At 43.7% G+C, this 18,271-nt stretch overlaps 1 protein-coding gene across 3 annotated transcripts in view; it reads left to right on the top strand.

The window, feature by feature from the left end:
* Window positions 1-1,118: 1,118 nt before the first annotated feature.
* tent2 (terminal nucleotidyltransferase 2) overlaps window positions 1,119-18,271 on the top strand; it is a 103,336-nt gene continuing 86,183 nt past the window's right edge. For all 3 annotated transcript variants that reach the window (XR_013579515.1, XM_078563151.1, XM_078563139.1), the window contains exons 1-4: window positions 1,119-1,217; window positions 10,831-10,965; window positions 13,615-13,728; window positions 15,380-15,572. Coding sequence is in view for 2 of the 3 variants with exons in the window: in XM_078563151.1 (XP_078419277.1) it covers window positions 10,868-10,965; window positions 13,615-13,728; window positions 15,380-15,572 (405 nt within the window). In the remaining variant the exon portion in view is untranslated. The remainder of the gene's footprint in view (window positions 1,218-10,830; window positions 10,966-13,614; window positions 13,729-15,379; window positions 15,573-18,271) is intronic.

Below are 18,271 nucleotides of genomic sequence, written 5' to 3'. Positions count from 1 at the left end.
TAATTTAATTCAAATTAGTGTCAGAAAACTTTATGAAAAAAGTGCATACTTAATGTTTTTATTCTAACTACTTACATGTAGGACATGGGCCATGAGTAGCTGTGACTGGCTTCAAAGGCAACACCATCCTTCTTAAAGACAATGCATACACAAACCCGAAAACAACACAGGAGAACTGAACAGCAGTGATCTCTGGTCTCCTACAGGCTTAGGAGACTTGGACAACCTTACAGCATACGCCTCAAAGCAGTGGAAAAATACCACCAATGGTGCCTTCTCGAGATCCTCCAAGTCCAGCAGCAAGAAAAGCAATCCAACAACAATGCCCTCTCCCGAGCTAACATCAAGGTGCTAGTCACTCAAAAGCAGCTATGCTGGGTGGGACACATTGCTCATATGCCTGACTCCAAAACAAATTCTAAACACAAACAGATCTTATTGAATGGCAGAGGAGGCTCGAGGGGCCAAATGGCCTACTTCTGCTCCTAGTTTGTATGTAAGTTTAACTGCTCTCCTCGTAACTTGATCACAGTAGGGGTCTTCTGGGAGGACAACGGAAACGCTTTCGGCCCCAAAACATCTCTGAGGAGGTCAAACATCACTGTCGACTAATACAAGTCCCTTGCTCGTGACTGACCAAAATGGGGGTTTATTTGGGAAGGCACCAAGCATATTGAGACGTTTTGGGAACAAGCAGAAGTGAAGTTTAAGTGTCGGAGGGACCGCACAAACCCCCAAACAAGTTCTCTGGCCAGCCCGTCAAGCACCATCTGCCTTGCATGTGGCAGAGGTTGCAGCTGGTGCATTGGACTTATCAGTCAACTCAGAACCCATGGAACCAGGGGTGGAAATCAGTCGACCTTGATCTCGAGCGATTCCCTGAGAAGACAACCTGGTTATCACCAGAAAAACGTATAAAATAGAAGTGCTTTATAAAATATTTTATTCCAGATATTTAATCGGGAAATAGTCAAGAAATATATACCAGGTAGTTATCAAGATGCAACTCAACCCTTCACAATGGGACTGATGAGGTAACATGAAAAACAGAAAAGTTATTTGAAGTCCTCGCAAAGTTCACGTCCCCGCCCATTCCAGGCTGACCCGGAAACAAGGCCGTTTAACCTGTGACTCGGAAGTTGTAGGTGATAGACTTGAGACAGACCTTCCGTAAAAAAAATGAAAACGTTGGGAGTAACGAGGAGGATAGAAACTCGGTGAGTGCTTCATAAAAACTAGGGAAGAAGAAGGAGGAGGAGGAGGGCCGGTCAAAGGAGAAAGGGAAGGGAAAGTGGGCGGTCGGAAGGTGGAGAGTGCGCGGGCCCTGGTCTGACCCACTGGTCGCGCTACCGGTCTCCCCGCGCGCGCAGACAACCTGTTTATTTTATTATGCAATGCGAAGCTAATTTAAAATGTTCTAATCACCATAAGAAGGCGAAGTGTGAGTCAAACAGTCTTGTACAACCAGTGTCGTTCTGTGTGGTAGTTTAAACTCGCCGGAGGTAGAGACAGAGAGGTTCCGATTCCCGGCCCCCATTCAACCGTTAACGGCTGTTCGAGTTCCACTGCGCGCGGCCGAAACCGCCCCCCCCCCTCCGCCCACCAGCCTCACCCCCGCACCCCCCCCCCCCCAAAGCCTCACCCCCGCACCCCCCCCCCCAAAGCCTCACCCCACACCCCCCCCCCCCCAGCCTCACCCCACCCCCCCTAGCCTCACCCCCCCACCACCAGCTTCACCCCCCCACCACCAGCCTCACCCCCCCACCACCAGCCTCACCCCCCCCACCACCAGCCTCACCCCCCCACCACCAGCCTCACCCCCCCACCACCAGCCTCACCCCCCCACCACCAGCCTCACCCCCCCACCACCAGCCTCACCCCCCCACCACCAGCCTCACCCCCCCCACCACCAGCCTCACCCCCCCACCACCAGCCTCACCCCCCCACCACCAGCCTCACCCCCCCACCACCAGCCTCACCCCCCCACCACCAGCCTCACCCCCCCACCACCAGCCTCACCCCCCCCACCACCAGCTTCACCCACCACCAGCCTCACCCACCACCAGCCTCACCCCCCCCACCACCAGCCTCACCCCCCCCACCACCAGCCTCACCCCCCCCACCACCAGCCTCACCCCCCCCACCACCAGCCTCACCCCCCCCACCACCAGCCTCACCCCCCCCACCACCAGCCTCACCCCCCCCACCACCAGCCTCACCCCCCCCACCACCAGCCTCACCCCCCCCACCACCAGCCTCACCCCCCCACCACCAGCCTCACCCCCCCCACCACCAGCCTCACCCCCCCCACCACCAGCCTCACCCCCCCCACCACCAGCCTCACTCCCCCCACCACCAGCCTCACTCCCCCCACCACCAGCCTCACCCCCCCACCACCAGCCTCACCCCCCCACCACCAGCCTCACCCCCCCACCACCAGCCTCACCCCCCCACCACCAGCCTCACCCCCCCACCACCAGCCTCACCCCCCCCACCACCAGCCTCACCCCCCCCACCACCAGCCTCACCCCCCCCACCACCAGCCTCACCCCCCCACCACCAGCCTCACCCCCCCACCACCAGCCTCACCCCCCCACCACCAGCCTCATCCCCCCCACCACCAGCCTCACCCCCCCACCACCAGCCTCACCCCCCCCACCACCAGCCTCACCCCCCCCACCACCAGCCTCACCTCCCCCACCACCAGCCTCACTCCCCCCACCACCAGCCTCACTCCCCCCACCACCAGCCTCACTCCCCCCACCACCAGCCTCACTCCCCCCACCACCAGCCTCACCCCCCCCACCACCAGCCTCACCCCCCCACCACCAGCCTCACCCCCCCCACCACCAGCCTCACCCCCCCCACCACCAGCCTCACCCCCCCCACCCACCAGCCTCACCCCCCCCACCCACCAGCCTCACCCCCCCCATCCACCAGCCTCACCCCCCCCATCCACCAGCCTCACCCCCCCCCCCCACCCACCAGCCTCACCCCCCCCACCAGCCTCACCTCACACCCCCCCCCCCCAAACCAGCCTCTCACCCCCCCCCCCCCCCCCCCCCCCCCGCCTCTTCTCTCCCTTCCCCAAACCAGCCTCCCCACCACCACCACCAGCCTCTTCTCTCTCTCTCTCTCTCCCCCACCACCACCACCGGCCTCTTCTCTCTCCCCACCCTGGCCTCTTCTCTCCACCCCAACCCTCCCCCCACTCCTTCCTCCTTCCCCCCCCATCTTCTGCCGCATCAGCTCAGCCCCAACCCCCCCCCTCAGCATCCCAACCACCCCCATCACAGGGGGACAGGAAGCCTGCCAGAGTGACCACAGCGCAGGGTGCATTATAAATCCTCTTGCAGTTTTAGGTTTGGTGGGGCCTGTGATTCCTGCGATAGAATGAGTTATGTCCTGATTGGGCTGCAGCAGAGAGATCAGAAAGGGTAACATTTTCATTGTCTAAAATGTTATGAATCCTGATTTTTATCTTCAGGATGGTCACAGCCTGGTTATAAAATCATTTTTGAGAATACTTTTCGATTATTGCTTTGTAAATTGCTAGGCAAAGTGAGGATATAGTTTCTGAAATAATTTTTAATTTTATCTCATTACATATATGAGTTCTTTGCTTTGTATCATTAAATATAACTATAACCTAATGCCACTAAAAGGGGCTTATTGGCCTACCAGTATCCTGTCCATGAGTAGCTTTCAAAATGAAATGAAACTTTAGTCATAAATCTGAAATTAAGGACTTTTTTTAAGTAGAATTGATTTGAAGTGTTTTTTTGAGCGTGCATGGTAATATGAAACTTTTTCTTTAATGTCTCTTTTTCTTCTGGGAGTCTGGATAAAAGATGAATTTGTTGTTTACAGCTGTCATTATTATTGAGGATTTGGTAACAATTAGCATTTCTCTGTTGTCCCCTGGTACAGGCCAGGTGCAATGTTTCAAAAACATTTGCTGTTGCTCTCAAGTGAAGCACCTATCCATTTACTATGCCACAATACAGTTAATAGAAGCTTTTCGCTGGCTTTCAGGTGCAGCACAGATTTATTTTTAATGAACTATGTTCTGATAGCATTTTTTGTTTCACTTCCGTTGGCACTACATATTGTATCATGTCAAGAAAGTGGATCAGAGGTTTCTGGGTTTGATCCTAGAACATGGCCATGTAATCTAGAGTTGCTTCTGGGAAATCAGCATCTCTGAGCACTGTTACATCTGCCTCCTGTTTCTAAGTGCTAAATTTGTGGAGCTTTATTTATGATTTGCTGCCAGCTAACAGCTGGTTTTACTAGCCTAAAGATTGGAAACCAGTTCCCATGTTGATCTCTGGAATCTGAATGAAAAGAAAGGCAATATAGAAGATGATAAAGTAGTTTCCCAAGGGACTGTTAGATGTGCATCCTTTCTATGAGATCCTAAACTGAAGGTGCCTCTGTCTGTTCAGGTGCTGGTAAAGATCCTCATGTAGTAATCAAAGAGGAGTAGGGAGCTCCTTCGGCGGGTGGTGGGGTGGGGTAATGCTCTGGGGACCCGGGTTCAAAACCCACCATGGCAAATGGTGAAATTTGAATTTAATAAATGGAACCATTGTAAACACCCATCTGGTTCACTGATGTTCTTTAGGGAAGGAAATCTGCCGCCCTTACTTGATCTGACCTTCCCAGACCCACAGCATTGTGATTGGCTCTTAATTGCCCTTGGCCATTTGGCTCTTAATTGCCCTTGGCCATGGGCAATAAATGCTGGCCTAGCCAGCGACACCCACATCCCAATGAATGAAAAAAAAGTGCCTGGCCAATTTTAAGCAGTACCAGAATGAGTACAAGCAGCCATTTGGTACTGTGTATAGTTCCCTCACCTCCAAGCTGGAAGAGCATGGGTTCAAGCCCAGAAATAAAAAAAAACTCCACGGAGAGAAAAGAGAAGTTAATATTTTCTAAAGAGAAGCCTCTTCTGAAATTTAGCTTGTTTGTTCCCTGCAGATACTACCTGAATTGCTAAATGTTTCCAGCATTTTACTATTTTTGATTCAGGTTTGATTCAGGCTCATTGCTGATTGTCAAATGTTGCTGGTACTCTATGGCTACCAGCTCTTCAAGAGCTTTTTTAATGTGTGTGGGAATGTGGTGGTTGTGCACTGAGATCCTCTATCAGTTCTCTTTATCCAGTCTGATCTATGCATGAGTCTGGTCCCACTCCAACATGATTCACTCTTAACCGCCCTTTGAAGTAGCACAGCGAGCCACTGAGTTGTATCAAAGTGCTACCAACGGATCAAGAAGGCCCCATCACTGCTGCCACCAGCTCAGTGCCAGTTGTTGATCATTAAGTGCCATTTAACTCTATGCACACTGCCATTAAGTCTTTGCTGCAGCCTGCATCTACTAGACATCTGTAATAATAACATCTATTGGTTTTCAATGATCAGGATCCGTGCTGGGAATAATGTCAAATTATAAATTTAGCGCTGAGTGAGTTAATTGAGCAGTTGGGGAATATTTATTCTGTATTAGTCCCCAAATTATGACATGTTTGTGATTGGTGCTATTTTTAGGATCAGCAACTCACATGGGACATTGTCACTTCAGAGAGAGCTATTTTTTAATAATGTTTCTTCTTATTCATTCACTGGATATGGGAACCACTAGCAAGGCCAGTGCTTAGAGTCAAGGTCATTACAGCACAGAAAGGAAGCCAATCGACCCATCAAGCCACTTCTTTTCAGAGCAATCCTGTCAGTCCCATTCCCCTATTCTGTAGCCCTGAAAGTCTATTTCCCTCATGCCTATTCAATTTATTTTTGAAATCTTTGTCTACACTTCCACCACTCTTGTCAGTGAGTTCCACTTGCTACATGAAAGAAGGTTTTCCTCACATTCACCCTATGTTTCTTGTCAGAATCTTAAACCTGTGTCCACTACTCCTAGTACCAACGGTTGATGGGAACAGCTTTTCTTTGTCTACCTTATCTAAATCTGTCATAATCTTGTACACCTCTATAAAATCTCCTCATAATTTCCTTTGTTCCAAAGTAAACAACGCAGCTTCTCCAACCTAACCTTGTGGCTAAAATCCCTCATCCCAGGAACCATTTTGATAAATTTCCTCTACATCTTCTCAAGAATCTTCACATCCTTCCTAAAGTGTGGTGACCAGAACTGTGGCCTACCCAGAGTTTTAAAAGTTGGCATAATTTTTGTTTTTGTTTCTACCTCTATTTATGAAGCCCAAGATCCCACAAGCTCTATCAATATGTTTTGCCACCTTGAAAGAGGGTAAAACCTGAGTTCCCTCTGTCCATGCACACTCATCAGGTTGGAAGTTGGCTGGCAAATGTAACATCGCTTTTCAAGAAAGGAGAGAAAGAAAACAAGGAACTACGGACCAGTTAGCCTGACATCAATCATTGGGAAAATGCTGGAACCTATTATGAAGGAAGTCTTAACAATGCACTTAAAAAAGCAAAGTGTGATTAGAACAAGATGAAATGGCTTCACTAATGGGAAATCTTGTTTGACACATTTATTGCTCTTTTGAGGATGCAACTAGTTGGGTAGATAAAGAAGAACCAGAAGATGTAGTATATCCAAAAGGCATTCGATAAGGTGCTGCATGAAAGGTGTTAATAGGCAAGATAAGAGCTCATGGATTTGAGGGATGGAGGGTTGATTAACGGACAGGAAACAAGAATGGGCATAAATGGGGCATATTCAAGTTGGTGGACTCTGACTAGTGGAGTGTCACAAGGTTCAGGGCTGGGGCTTCAGCTATTTGCGATCTATATTAATGACTTAGATGAAGAGACAAAGAGTAATGTATCTAAGTTTGCTGATGATGCAAAGCTAGATGGAAAGGTAAGCTGTGGGGAAGTCGCAGGCTGCAGAGATATAGACAGGTTAAGTGAGTAGGCAACAAGGTGGCAGATGGAGAATGATGTGGGGAAGAGTGAAGTTAATCACTTTAGTTGTAAGAATGGATAAGCAGAATATTTTTTGTTAAAGGCGTGAAACTTTTAAATGTTGATGTTCAGAGAGACTTGGGTGTGCTCGTAGAAGAATGCAGAAAGTCAGCATGCAGATACAGTCAGTAATTAAGGCAAATGGCACATTGGCCTTTACTATAAGGGGGAGATTAGAGTACAAGAATAAAGAAGTCTTGTTGCAGTTGTACAGGGTTTTGGTGAGCCTGCATCTGGAGTACTGTGTGCGGTTTTGGTCTTCACATTTAAGAAAGGATTTCCTGCATTGGAGGGAGCACAATGAAGGTTCAATAAATTGGTCCATGGAATGAAGGGATTGTCCTATGATAGGCTGAGTAAATAGAGCTTATATTTTTGATTTTAGAAGAATGAGAGGTGATTTCATTGAAATCTACAAAATCCTGAAGGGGCTTGATAGAGTGGATGCTGAGAGTTTGTTTCTGTTGTTTGGGGAATCTAAAACACGGGTACAGTCTCAGGATAAAGGGCCGATCATTTAGAAGTGAGTTGAGGAGAAATTACTTCACTCAAAGGGTTGTAAATCTTTGGAATGCTCTATCCCAGAGGGTTGTGGATCCTCCATCATTGAGTATATTTAAGGCTGGAATGGACGGGTTTTGGAGCCTCAGAATCAAGGGGTATGGGTTGTGGGTGGGAAAGTAAAGTTGTAGCTCAAGATCAGCCATAATCATGGTGAATGACAGAACAGGCTTCATGAACATTATGATGATCTTCTGCACTTAGTTCCTGTGTTCTTGTGTTCTATCCCTTCTAACAAAATATATCATGTCACATTCCCCTGTATTAAATTCCATCTGCCACTTGCCCAATATGCTAGCTTTTATATGTCTTGTTGCAGTTTATTGGTATCATCCTCACTGTTTGCCACTGTCCAACCCTCTGGCACCTCCCCATTGTTAGGGGAAGACTAGAAGATTATTGCAAGCCTTCTATCTCCATCCCCACTTCCCATAGCGACTTGGCATGAAAGCCATCCTGACCAGATGATTTATCCACTCTAAGCTTTCCAGTACATCCTGCCTATCAATTTTCACATCATCCATTACCTCTGCCATCGCCACTTCTACCAATATTTTGTCAGCATCCTCTTCCTTAGTAAACACTCATACAAAGTATTCTTTAAGTATTCTACCCTTGCTCTGCACCTCTAAGCATATGTCACCTCTGTTCCTAATAGGCCCACCCTGTCCCTTACTACCCACGTACTATTTACATGCCGATGGAACCTTTTTTTTGTTCCCTTTTATGTTAACCGCCATTCTATCCTCTTTTTCTCTCTTTGCCAGTCTTATTTTCGCCTTCACTTTCCCCCTCTCAACTTGTTATATTTGGCTTGGTTCTCACTTAAACAATTGACCTAACATGCATCATACACCTTCTGTTTCATCATATTTTCTATCTCCCATGCCATCCAAGGAGGGTTTGATTCCCCTGCCTTTCCCTCTGTTGGAACGTATCTAGCTTGTACCTGAAACATTATTTCCTTAAAGATCACCCATTGTTCTATTATAGTTTCTCATGTCAAACTTTGGTTCAGTTTTACCCTGGCTAGATCCCCCATCATCCCATGGAAACTACTCCTCTTCCAATTTTGGAGTTCTACTTTAAATTGTTCTATGTTCTTCTCCATTGCCACTCTAACCTTAAGATACAATGATCACGCTTACCCAAGTGTTCCCCACTGACACTTGGTCCAGTTGTCCCACCTCTTGCCCCAGCACCAGACCCAGGAATGACTCCCTCCTATATAGTTCTTGCACATCTGTGAGTTCCTGCAGATTTGCTCCTCCCAGTCACCCACTCACATTCACTATTTGGAAGCCTGTAGAAAACCCCCTGTAGCATGACCATTCCCCTTTTGCTTCTCAACTCTAACCAAATGGATTCTGTCCTTGCCCCCTCAAGAGCATCCTCTCTTACCGACACTACATTGCCGCCTTTAATAAAAACTGCCACCCCCACACACCTTTTTCCTTCCCTATCTATCTGAACACTTGTAACCATGAATATTAAGAACCCATCCTTGCCATTTTAAGCACGTTTGCTTTTCTTGCCTCTACCTCATATTCCCACATTGCTATTTGTGCTTGTAGCTCGCCAGTCTTGTTCACCACACTGTGTTTATTTGCATGCATATATTTACCGCTCTTGAGACAGTGGTGGTGAGCCACCTTCATGAACACAGCTGTGTAGCTTTTTGGGTGGCAATTAAGAGTTAACCATGCTGCTGTGGGTCTGGAGTTAGATATAGGACAGATGGAGTAAAGGCAGCAGATTTTCTTCCATGAAGGATAGTCGTGAACCAGTTAGGTCTTTAGAACAATCACTGATGTTAGGTTTTTATTCAGGTTTATTTAATTAACTTAAGTTCCCCACTGCCATGGTAGAAATGAGCTCGTGTCTTTGATTTTTAAAAAAATTCTTTTTTGGGATGTGGGCATCGCTGGCAAGGTCAACATTTGTTGCTCATCCCTAATTGTTCTTGAACTGAGTAGCTAACTAGGCCTTGTCATAGGGCAGTTAAGAATTAACCCCATTGTTGTGGGTCTGGAGTTAAATGCAGGCCAGGCCAGGTAAAGATGGCAGTTTTCCTTCCCTAAAGGACATCGGTGAACCAGATGGGTTTTTCATGACAATCAATTATAATTTCATGGCTCCAATACTGAGACTAGCTTTCAATTCTGGATTTATTAATTGAATTTAAATTCCACTAGCTGCCATGGTGGGGTTTAAACCAATGTCCCCAGGGCATTAGCCTGGGCCTCTGGATTACTAGTCCAGTGGCATTATCACTACGCCATCAACTCCCACTAAATCATTAGTCTAGACCTCTGGATAACTATCCTAGTAGCATAATATAACTGTGCTCCTGTACCTATTACTGTTTTTGACTGTTGCAATTTATTATTCCTCTTCAGCCTCTCTGCTTCCGTTGATAATGTTGACCACTCCATTCTCCACAGCCTGTCTTCTATGATATTGCTTTTCCTTCTGTTTCTTGTCCTTGAGCCGTTACTGACATCAAACTCTGGATGAGTCAAATTCCCATAGCAGCGTTGCAAACTGAAGTCATCTTGTTTGTCTCTTGTCAGCACTGATGTGCTTTTGGCTGCAACTTCAAGCTCAGGCTGGAAATGTTGTAACCATTATATTTGACGCCAAGTTAAGCTTTGTTACATACCTTGTCTGTCACTTAGATCATTGCTGCTTCGCACCTACAGAAAATTGCCACCTCCCCCCACACTCCTATACTCCCTATTTTTCCTCACTGCTGAAGCCTTTTACCAGCTTGAGGATTCATTTCTCAAATGCCCGTGACCAACCCCCCTGCCACCTGCCACTGACGAGCCGCATCTCATCCACACTACTGAGGTCTAAATTTTCTCTCTGATTAAGTTCCACCTATTACCAGCATCCTCACAAAAGTCCAATCTTTCCGTGTCCCAACAAATCAATTTAAATTTCAGAATTTGTCTCCAAGTTTTAGCCCCATTACACTTTTTGGCTTGTATTTTAATTAATTGAGCTATAGATTACTACTAGCTTCGTGCTCATTATGCTCAGCTTTTAGTGGTGAATCTTTTATACCTGCTCTGTATAATTTTATCTCAACGACTCTGCCTTGCAATTGCTCTCTCCTGTTTCAAAAACCTTTTAAAACCTTTCTCTCTTTTGTGGTGTTTTTGTTTTTCTGTCTTTCTCCCCTGCTCTCACAATCTCTCTTATTTGATTGGTATTTTAGTTGTTTCAACAAACTGTTCTGGGGCATAATATTTTAGTAAATGCAGCTTGTACAAATGATTTTCATTTTGTATATCCTTTTTAGGTGAAGGATTAAATGTTCACGTCAAGTGAAGGAGAGCATGTACCCTAACTCTCCTAATGTGGGTCGTCCACCCTTCTCTCCTGCTGTTCTTTCACAACAACAGCTCATCAATGCTCTCAACTTCAGGAATGCAACGTGAGTGCTGCAGGATTCCACCGATGGACCTCCTCATGTTTTAATACCCGATGCACACATTTTAATTCTTTTGTTGGATTTATATTTTGCAATTACAAAATATTTAGATAAACTTGAGAAATCTCTCAAATTACTTAGTACAGTGACAACTGATTATTTTGGATTTCAAAAATCTTGCTGGTAACCAACATAATCAAAAAATGGAATGATGCGTTACATTGTACAATTGTACAAATACTTTGATTGCTTCACTACGTGTTCAGCCTCTTGAATAATAACTCATTTTCTGATAGAATTGTGACTCATTCAGGTTACATTTTTTGAGTGTACATCCCTCAGCTGTACAATTTAGAAACTAATCTTCATTTTGTTTGTTTATTGCAGGTACTGTGCAGAGTAGAATCTCACTAAATATACAGTATTATCTAGTGGCACATAACTACTTGATTGAAATGATAACACATTGAATAGTCCTCTTTTACCCTGAACTACTGATCTCCCCGTCACGTGTACAAATTAGAAATATACTAATTTATGAGAGGATGAAGTTAATTTTGTGTGATGCACTAACAGAGTGAAAGTAATTCAGGTTAAAACAGTTAGGTTTAGTGCTCCCATTGTACTTCATTTTGGTAAAAACTTCCGTTCATAGTTGAGTCTTTAGAGGTTTCTATTTTCTAGTAATTTAAAAGATTACATAGTGAGTGCTCATGTTTCAATATGAAGGACATTGTGGCATAAATGCTAGAACATATTAAGAAAATAACACCAGTTGTAGTCATGCATGTTAAGTTTAGAAACTATCAGTTGGAAACCGTTTGTACCAAATATATATTTTTAAAAATAGACTTTTGGTATTAGATGTATGTATCAGTCTTATTTAAAATGTTGGAATTGTGTATTGTGTTCATATTAACTATTAAGAATTTTATTCATATGGTCTGAAATCAATTTTATGCAAATATTTAAAAATAAAAATTGGGAAAGCATTAGTAAAAATTGGAGACTGTTAGAATCGGATATTTTACTTAGAACTGCAACATCCTAATTTTATTTTCTGCATCTATTTTTTAAAAATTTGTTACAAAAGTATAATTTTCATACTTTTCTGGTTTATTGTGAAGTAGGTTTATGGGGTAAGTATAGGTGGTTTTGTCTGTGTGATTTAATTACATTTGGAGTTAAGTAGACTGCGAGTTTGGAATTATCAAAAGAAGCTAGGTGTAGAAATGTGCTTGAAATGCTAATGAGTAAACATGGATGTTGGCTTAGCATGTGAGATGTGAAGGGAATTCACTTTTTTAGATAAATGAAGGGATTGTTTGGAGTTCAAAGGAATATTAGTCTATTTATAACTAGCCAGATAAGCAAGGCTAAGGAGTGTGTTTATTTTTCTCAAATGTTACTGACAATATTGGCAACATGAAAGTTTTTATATTATGAGGGAAGATACAGTTTCAAAGACATAAGGAACAATAGAATTTACATATTAAAGAGAGAGAAACATATATAAAGGAGAATGAAAGGCTATGTGGGAGAAGGCCATGTAAAATCTAACAGGAGTGTGTGAAATAGCTTTTAAGAAGCCTCCAGCCATTTGTAAATAAGCCTGCAATGTAAAGTAACTGAAGTTGGGGAAGCCATTTTGGAATTTCACTGACATTGTGAGTACTGTGAACTTGCTGGCTTTGTTTTAAATCTAAAATCTATTTTGGACTGTTGCCTTAAAGCTGGTGTGTAACTGGGAGCCAGGTTAATTAGGAATTTTAGGAGGAGTTACAGTAGTAAGTAATTGTAGTCTTATTTATGTGCTTGAAATCTTCTATTTTGTTAATAAATATTTTAATTTAATTTTTAAAAAATCTCTAAAGGTCATGGTGGGCTCATTACCTCTGAATTCAGTGCACACATCTCGTAATAAATACAAATTGCAAAACTGCTGTGTGCGTGCGACCAAGTTTCCCTTGTGGATTTGGTTCGTCTGGCTCACATCATCTGTCACGTCATAACAAATTTAACTTTCCCTCCAAGTCCCTTCCCAGACCAGGCGTGCAACCTTTCTGGTGTTCTTTTTGGCTTTAATTCAGCTCAAAGAAGATACACAGTAAGATATTCCCTCTGATTTTGTTCCGTTTTGTGGCAGTATAAATCTGTTTACTTTCCAGTCAATTTGTTAATATCGGTAAATGGAGGATGGCTTGTTCCCCACCCTCCAGCATTGCTGCTGTAAGCTGGCATTTGGGAGGTGCACAACTGAGAAACGTGGAGAGTACTTTTCCTACAGAACAACTTGGTTAGCATGAGGAAATGGAGAGTTGAATCTTTGCTTTGCGATAGTCTTGTAATATTCTGTACCATACTCTCAGTTTATTACTTATCAAAAGTCGAATTCTGCCCCCACCCCGGCCCAACCCCTCTAAACATGAGGACAAATTTAGAATATTTTATTTGTTTCACTTCAGAGTATTGCTGATGGGATTAACATTTCTTCTGGCAAGGAATTTGGAATGTAGATGCTACATTTTATCACTGGTAGAGCACAGGTGATCAGTGTCCCTTTGCTATCTCTCGAATTTCAAGGAATTTTAGAATATGTAAATCATGTGAATAATTTTGATCTAATGAATTTTGTTTTATGCTTCTCAACAGCCTTTCTGGTACCATCTTGACAGGAGTAGTTACCCCGCGACCATCAACTGTGTGGCCCTTTGGTAGTGCCTGCCCTACATATTCACCGGGTCTGCCCAACAGCCTCGGAAGGAAGTAAGCCCTACTTAACCTGTTTCTTCTGAATTTAAAAAGAAAAGTAACGCTTAATGAGAAATACAACCCTTCCCAATGGCCTAATGACCTGCATTTCAGTTTGTAAACTTTAAAAATGAAAATTACAAGTTATATTTTCTATGCCAAATATTAGTTGTTGACTGAGTGTGGATAAAGAAAAGAAAGAAGAAAAACTTTAATTTATATCGCGCTTTTCACAACCGCTGCATGGATCATAGCACTTTACAGCTAATTAAGTTGTTTTGTAATGTAGGAAATGCAGCAGCCAATTTGCGCACGGCAAGCTCCCCTAACAGCCAAATGTTATTGACGAGATCTATTTTTTTGATGTTAATTGAGAGATAAACATTGGCCAAGACATGAGGGATAATGCCCCTGCTGTACTTCAAAATACAGGTACAGTGTCTCAAATATGGCTGTCCAAAAGCCGGGTATTAGAGTGTGCCAATTTTAATTGAGTAAAATTTTAAAAAAAGCTTACTTGAACAATTTGGCTAGGTGCAGCATTAGAGCAGTGTAGCGCCAGACTAGTTATCTGCTTTGCCACTTGCACGCAGTTCTAGTCCTGTATTCCAAGCCACCTTTGACCCCACCCAACCCAGCTTTGCCGGAACCACCCAACCCAAAAATCTGGCAAGATCCGAAATTCGACAAGGCCTCGGTCCCAAGGTTGCCGGTTTTGAGACACTGCACCTGTAAGTGCCTTGGGATCTTTTATGCCCATCCGAAAGGGCAGACAGAGCCTCAATTTAATATCCTATCTGAAAGATGGCACCTTCAACATTGCACCACTTCCTCAATATTGCACTGGAGTGTCAGCCTTGATTTTTGCGCTCAAGTCCTGGCATGAAGCTTGAACCCACAATCTTCTGACTAAAACGAGAGAGTGACCAACTGAGCTATGTTGGCATAAAATGGTTGGACGAAGAGCAAGTTGTTTCTCAATATTTTGTCCTAACTTGGTACTCAGATGACATGTTAGCACCTTGAAAATTAATACTAATTGGAAAAAGGTGTTCTACCCCAAGAAGTCAGGTGGTGAAGGATAGGATAAGAGCCAATCTTTACATGTTTTTGAGCATTTATTTACAGAGGTGCAAATTAAAAACATGTACTTCCACATTCAATAGCCACAGTTTGCCTTTTTGTACTAAAGCCCCAGCAAACCCCCAATTGATGCCCACCACCTTCCTACAATTGATGTGCAATTAACAAAAGGGAGTGATTGAGAGATTTTGGCATGTCTTCTAATGATTATTCTGAGCACAATAACTTGGATGATGTGGATTTAATGATGGTAACCATTGTGAGCGCACACTGTGTAATGTTAACTCCATTTTCAGTGGCAGAAGAGGAAAATGATCTAGGAATGTCTTCTATACATTTTTGAAATGTTTTTTTAAATTTGAATGTTCAATTTGAATTATCCTATTAGTACTAGCTGGCTATAAATGTGGTGGAACATCAACATTAAACATTGGTTTTAAATTTAATTTTATTACATCTAAATATTTATACTTTCTGGCATTTGTATCAATGCAAGTTGAGTTTTGGATTTAGTGATACCTGGGTTTAATTTTAAATGTTAGTTTTAACAATCTGATGCACAGAAATTTTATCTGTTTTACAGACGAAGAAGTGATGAGCGAAGTAGTCCTTACGAAGTCAAGCGCCAGCGGTTTCAGTCACCACCACCTCAACCATCTGGCAGTTCAGTGCCTTTTGTAGTTGATCGCAGGTATTCAGTCCCTTCACCTGGAATTTCATCTCTGCTTCCACTCTCGGATAACCCACAAAACACACTCCAAGTGGCCAGGGATAAGGTATTGATTCACTATTAAATATTTTAGTATTGTGTTACTGAATACGGAGCAACAGTGCTGAAGAACTGCTTTTAAAAAACCTGACTAGGAAATAAAGAAGCGTTTTGGGTAATTGGGAGGCTGAATAGAGGAGAGTGCATTCTGCAGTTTAATGTATATGAAATATTTGCACAGGAAATTAACTTTGTTTTGCAGGTTAAAGGATGCTGCACTCTGTTAAATGAGTAGGGGATTATGTTTAGAATCAGATTTATGCGTTCAGCTTACTCAATTCAAAGCTACAATTTCTATTCAATTAAAAGTTAGCTATGTTTATTATTGGACTGAACATTTCAAATAAACAGAAGTATTTAAATTTGATATAGCCTATTCCATCTTTGGGAGATTTTGCAGTTATTTGGAACAAGTCAGTTATATTTCTGCAGTCGTTGTTGTAGACAAGATTAGCAAGGTCTCACAGGCAGCAAGTGAATGAATGCAAAAGGCACTATACGTAAGTGTAAGGTCTCCTTTTCTTTGGTCTTTGTTTACTTGCACACAGGTTGATTTTGTTTATGGTATGGAATAAGGTTGCATCAGGTGATGGACTCGCCACGATCAGTTTGCTTTCCCTAAACATACAGCAGATTTCTGCCATCGTATCATCGTCCATAGGGTATGTCCTGTCCCAATGGCACAGTGGTAAAAGTCAGGAGACAGTGGCCCTGGGGTCCTCAGCATTGACCCTCAACACCATGAAGTCTCATGGCATTGGGTCAAACATGGCAATAAACCTGCTCATTGCCTATCATCCTTCCTCAGCTGATGAAGAATCAGTGCTTCACCATGTTGAACACCATTTGGAAGAAGCAATGAGGGTAGCATAAGCACAGAATGTACTCCTGGGTGGGGGGGGGTCTTCAATGTCCACCACCATGAATGGCTGGGTAGCATCACTCCTGATTGAGCTAGCTGAGTCCTGAAGGACATAGCTGATAGACTGGGTCTGCGGCAGGTGGTGAAACAATCAACAGGAGGAAAAAACCAACTTGAAGTAGCCCTCAGCAATCTACCTGTCACAGATGCATCTGTCCATGACAGTGTAGGTAGGAGTGACCACCACACAATTGCAGTGGATGCGAAGTCCTAGCTTCATGTTTGTGACATTATCACAGTGAGAAATGGGAGAGATTCAGAACAGAACTAGCAACTCAAAATTGGGCAGCGCGAGATGCTGGGCAGCAAAGTTGTATTCAACCACAATCTGTGACCTCAGCCCAATATACCCCTCACTCAACCAAGTCAGAGCACCAATCCTTAAATGAGTTCAGGAGAGTATGCCAGGAGCAACACCAAGTATACCTAAAAATGAGGTACCAACCTGACTGAGCTATAACACAGGATGACAAACATGCAAAATAGTGGAAACAGCATGTGATAGAGAGCAAAATGATCCCACAACCAACTGATCAGATCAATGCTGTGCTCCCCTGCCTCATCTAGGGACAAAAACAGGGATTTATACATGGAGGCGGGGGCATGGCTGAGGTGTTAAATGAATACTTTGCATCTCTCTTTACAGATGCTACCAAGGTCATGGTGACAGAGGAGGAAACTCTGTCACTAGAAGGGTTCAAAATTGATAAGGAAGTAGTGTTAAATAAACTGTCGGTGCTTAAAGTTGACAAGGCACCCAGGCCGATGAGATGCACCCAAGGATTTTGAAGGAAGTAAGAGTGGAAATTGCAAGGGCACTGGCCATAATCTTTCAGTCTTCCCTAGACTCTGGTGGTGCCAGAGGAGCGGAGAATTGCAAATATTACGTCTTTGTTCAAAAAAGGTTGCAAGGATAAGCCAAGCAATTACAGACAAGCCAGTTTAACTTCAGTGGTGAGGAAGCTTCTAGAGACAATTATTCAGGATAGAATCAGTCACATGGAAAAATGTGGGTTGATTAGAAAGAGCCAGCATGGATTTCTAAAGGGGAAATCATGTCTGACTAACTTGCTGGAGTTTTTTGAAGAGGTAACAGAGGGTAGATGAGGGTAATGCTGTTGATGTGATGTACATGGACTTTCAAAAAGGCATTCGATATAGTGCCACACAACAGACTTGTGAGTAAAGGTAATGGAGTAAAAGGGACAGTAGACACATGGATACAAAATTGGCTGAGTAATAGGAAACCGAAGGTAATGGTCAGTGGATATTTTTCGGACTGGAGGAAGGTTTGTAGTGGAGTTCCCCAGCAGCTGGTATTGTGACCCTTGCTTTTCCTGATATATATCTTAATGATCTAGATCTTGGTGTGTAGGGGACAATTTTGAAGTTTGCGGATCATATGAAACTTGGAAGCATTGTAAACTGTGAGGAGGACAGTATAGGACTTCAAAAGGACATAGACAAGTTGGTGGAGTGGGCAGATAGGTGGCAGATGGAGTTCAATGCAGAGAAGTATGAAGTGATGCATTTTGGTAGGAAGAACATGGAGAGACAATATAAAATAAGGGGTACAATTCTTAAGGGCATGCAGAAGCAGAAAGACTTGGGTGTATATGTGCATAAATCATTGAAGGTGGCAGGACAGGTGGAGAGAGCAGTTAATAAAGCATACAGTATCCTGGGCTTTAGTAGAGGCATAGAGTACAGGAACAGGGAGGTTATGATGAGCTTATATAAGATGCTAGTTGGACCTCAGCTGGAGTATTGTGTACAGTCTGGGT

The sequence above is a fragment of the Cetorhinus maximus genome, chromosome 2 (assembly GCF_964194155.1).
Source record: "Cetorhinus maximus chromosome 2, sCetMax3.hap1.1, whole genome shotgun sequence".
Classification (NCBI taxonomy): domain Eukaryota; kingdom Metazoa; phylum Chordata; class Chondrichthyes; order Lamniformes; family Cetorhinidae; genus Cetorhinus; species Cetorhinus maximus.
Note: the sequence above shows the minus strand (reverse complement) of the source record. Positions and strands in the feature narration are given on the sequence as shown.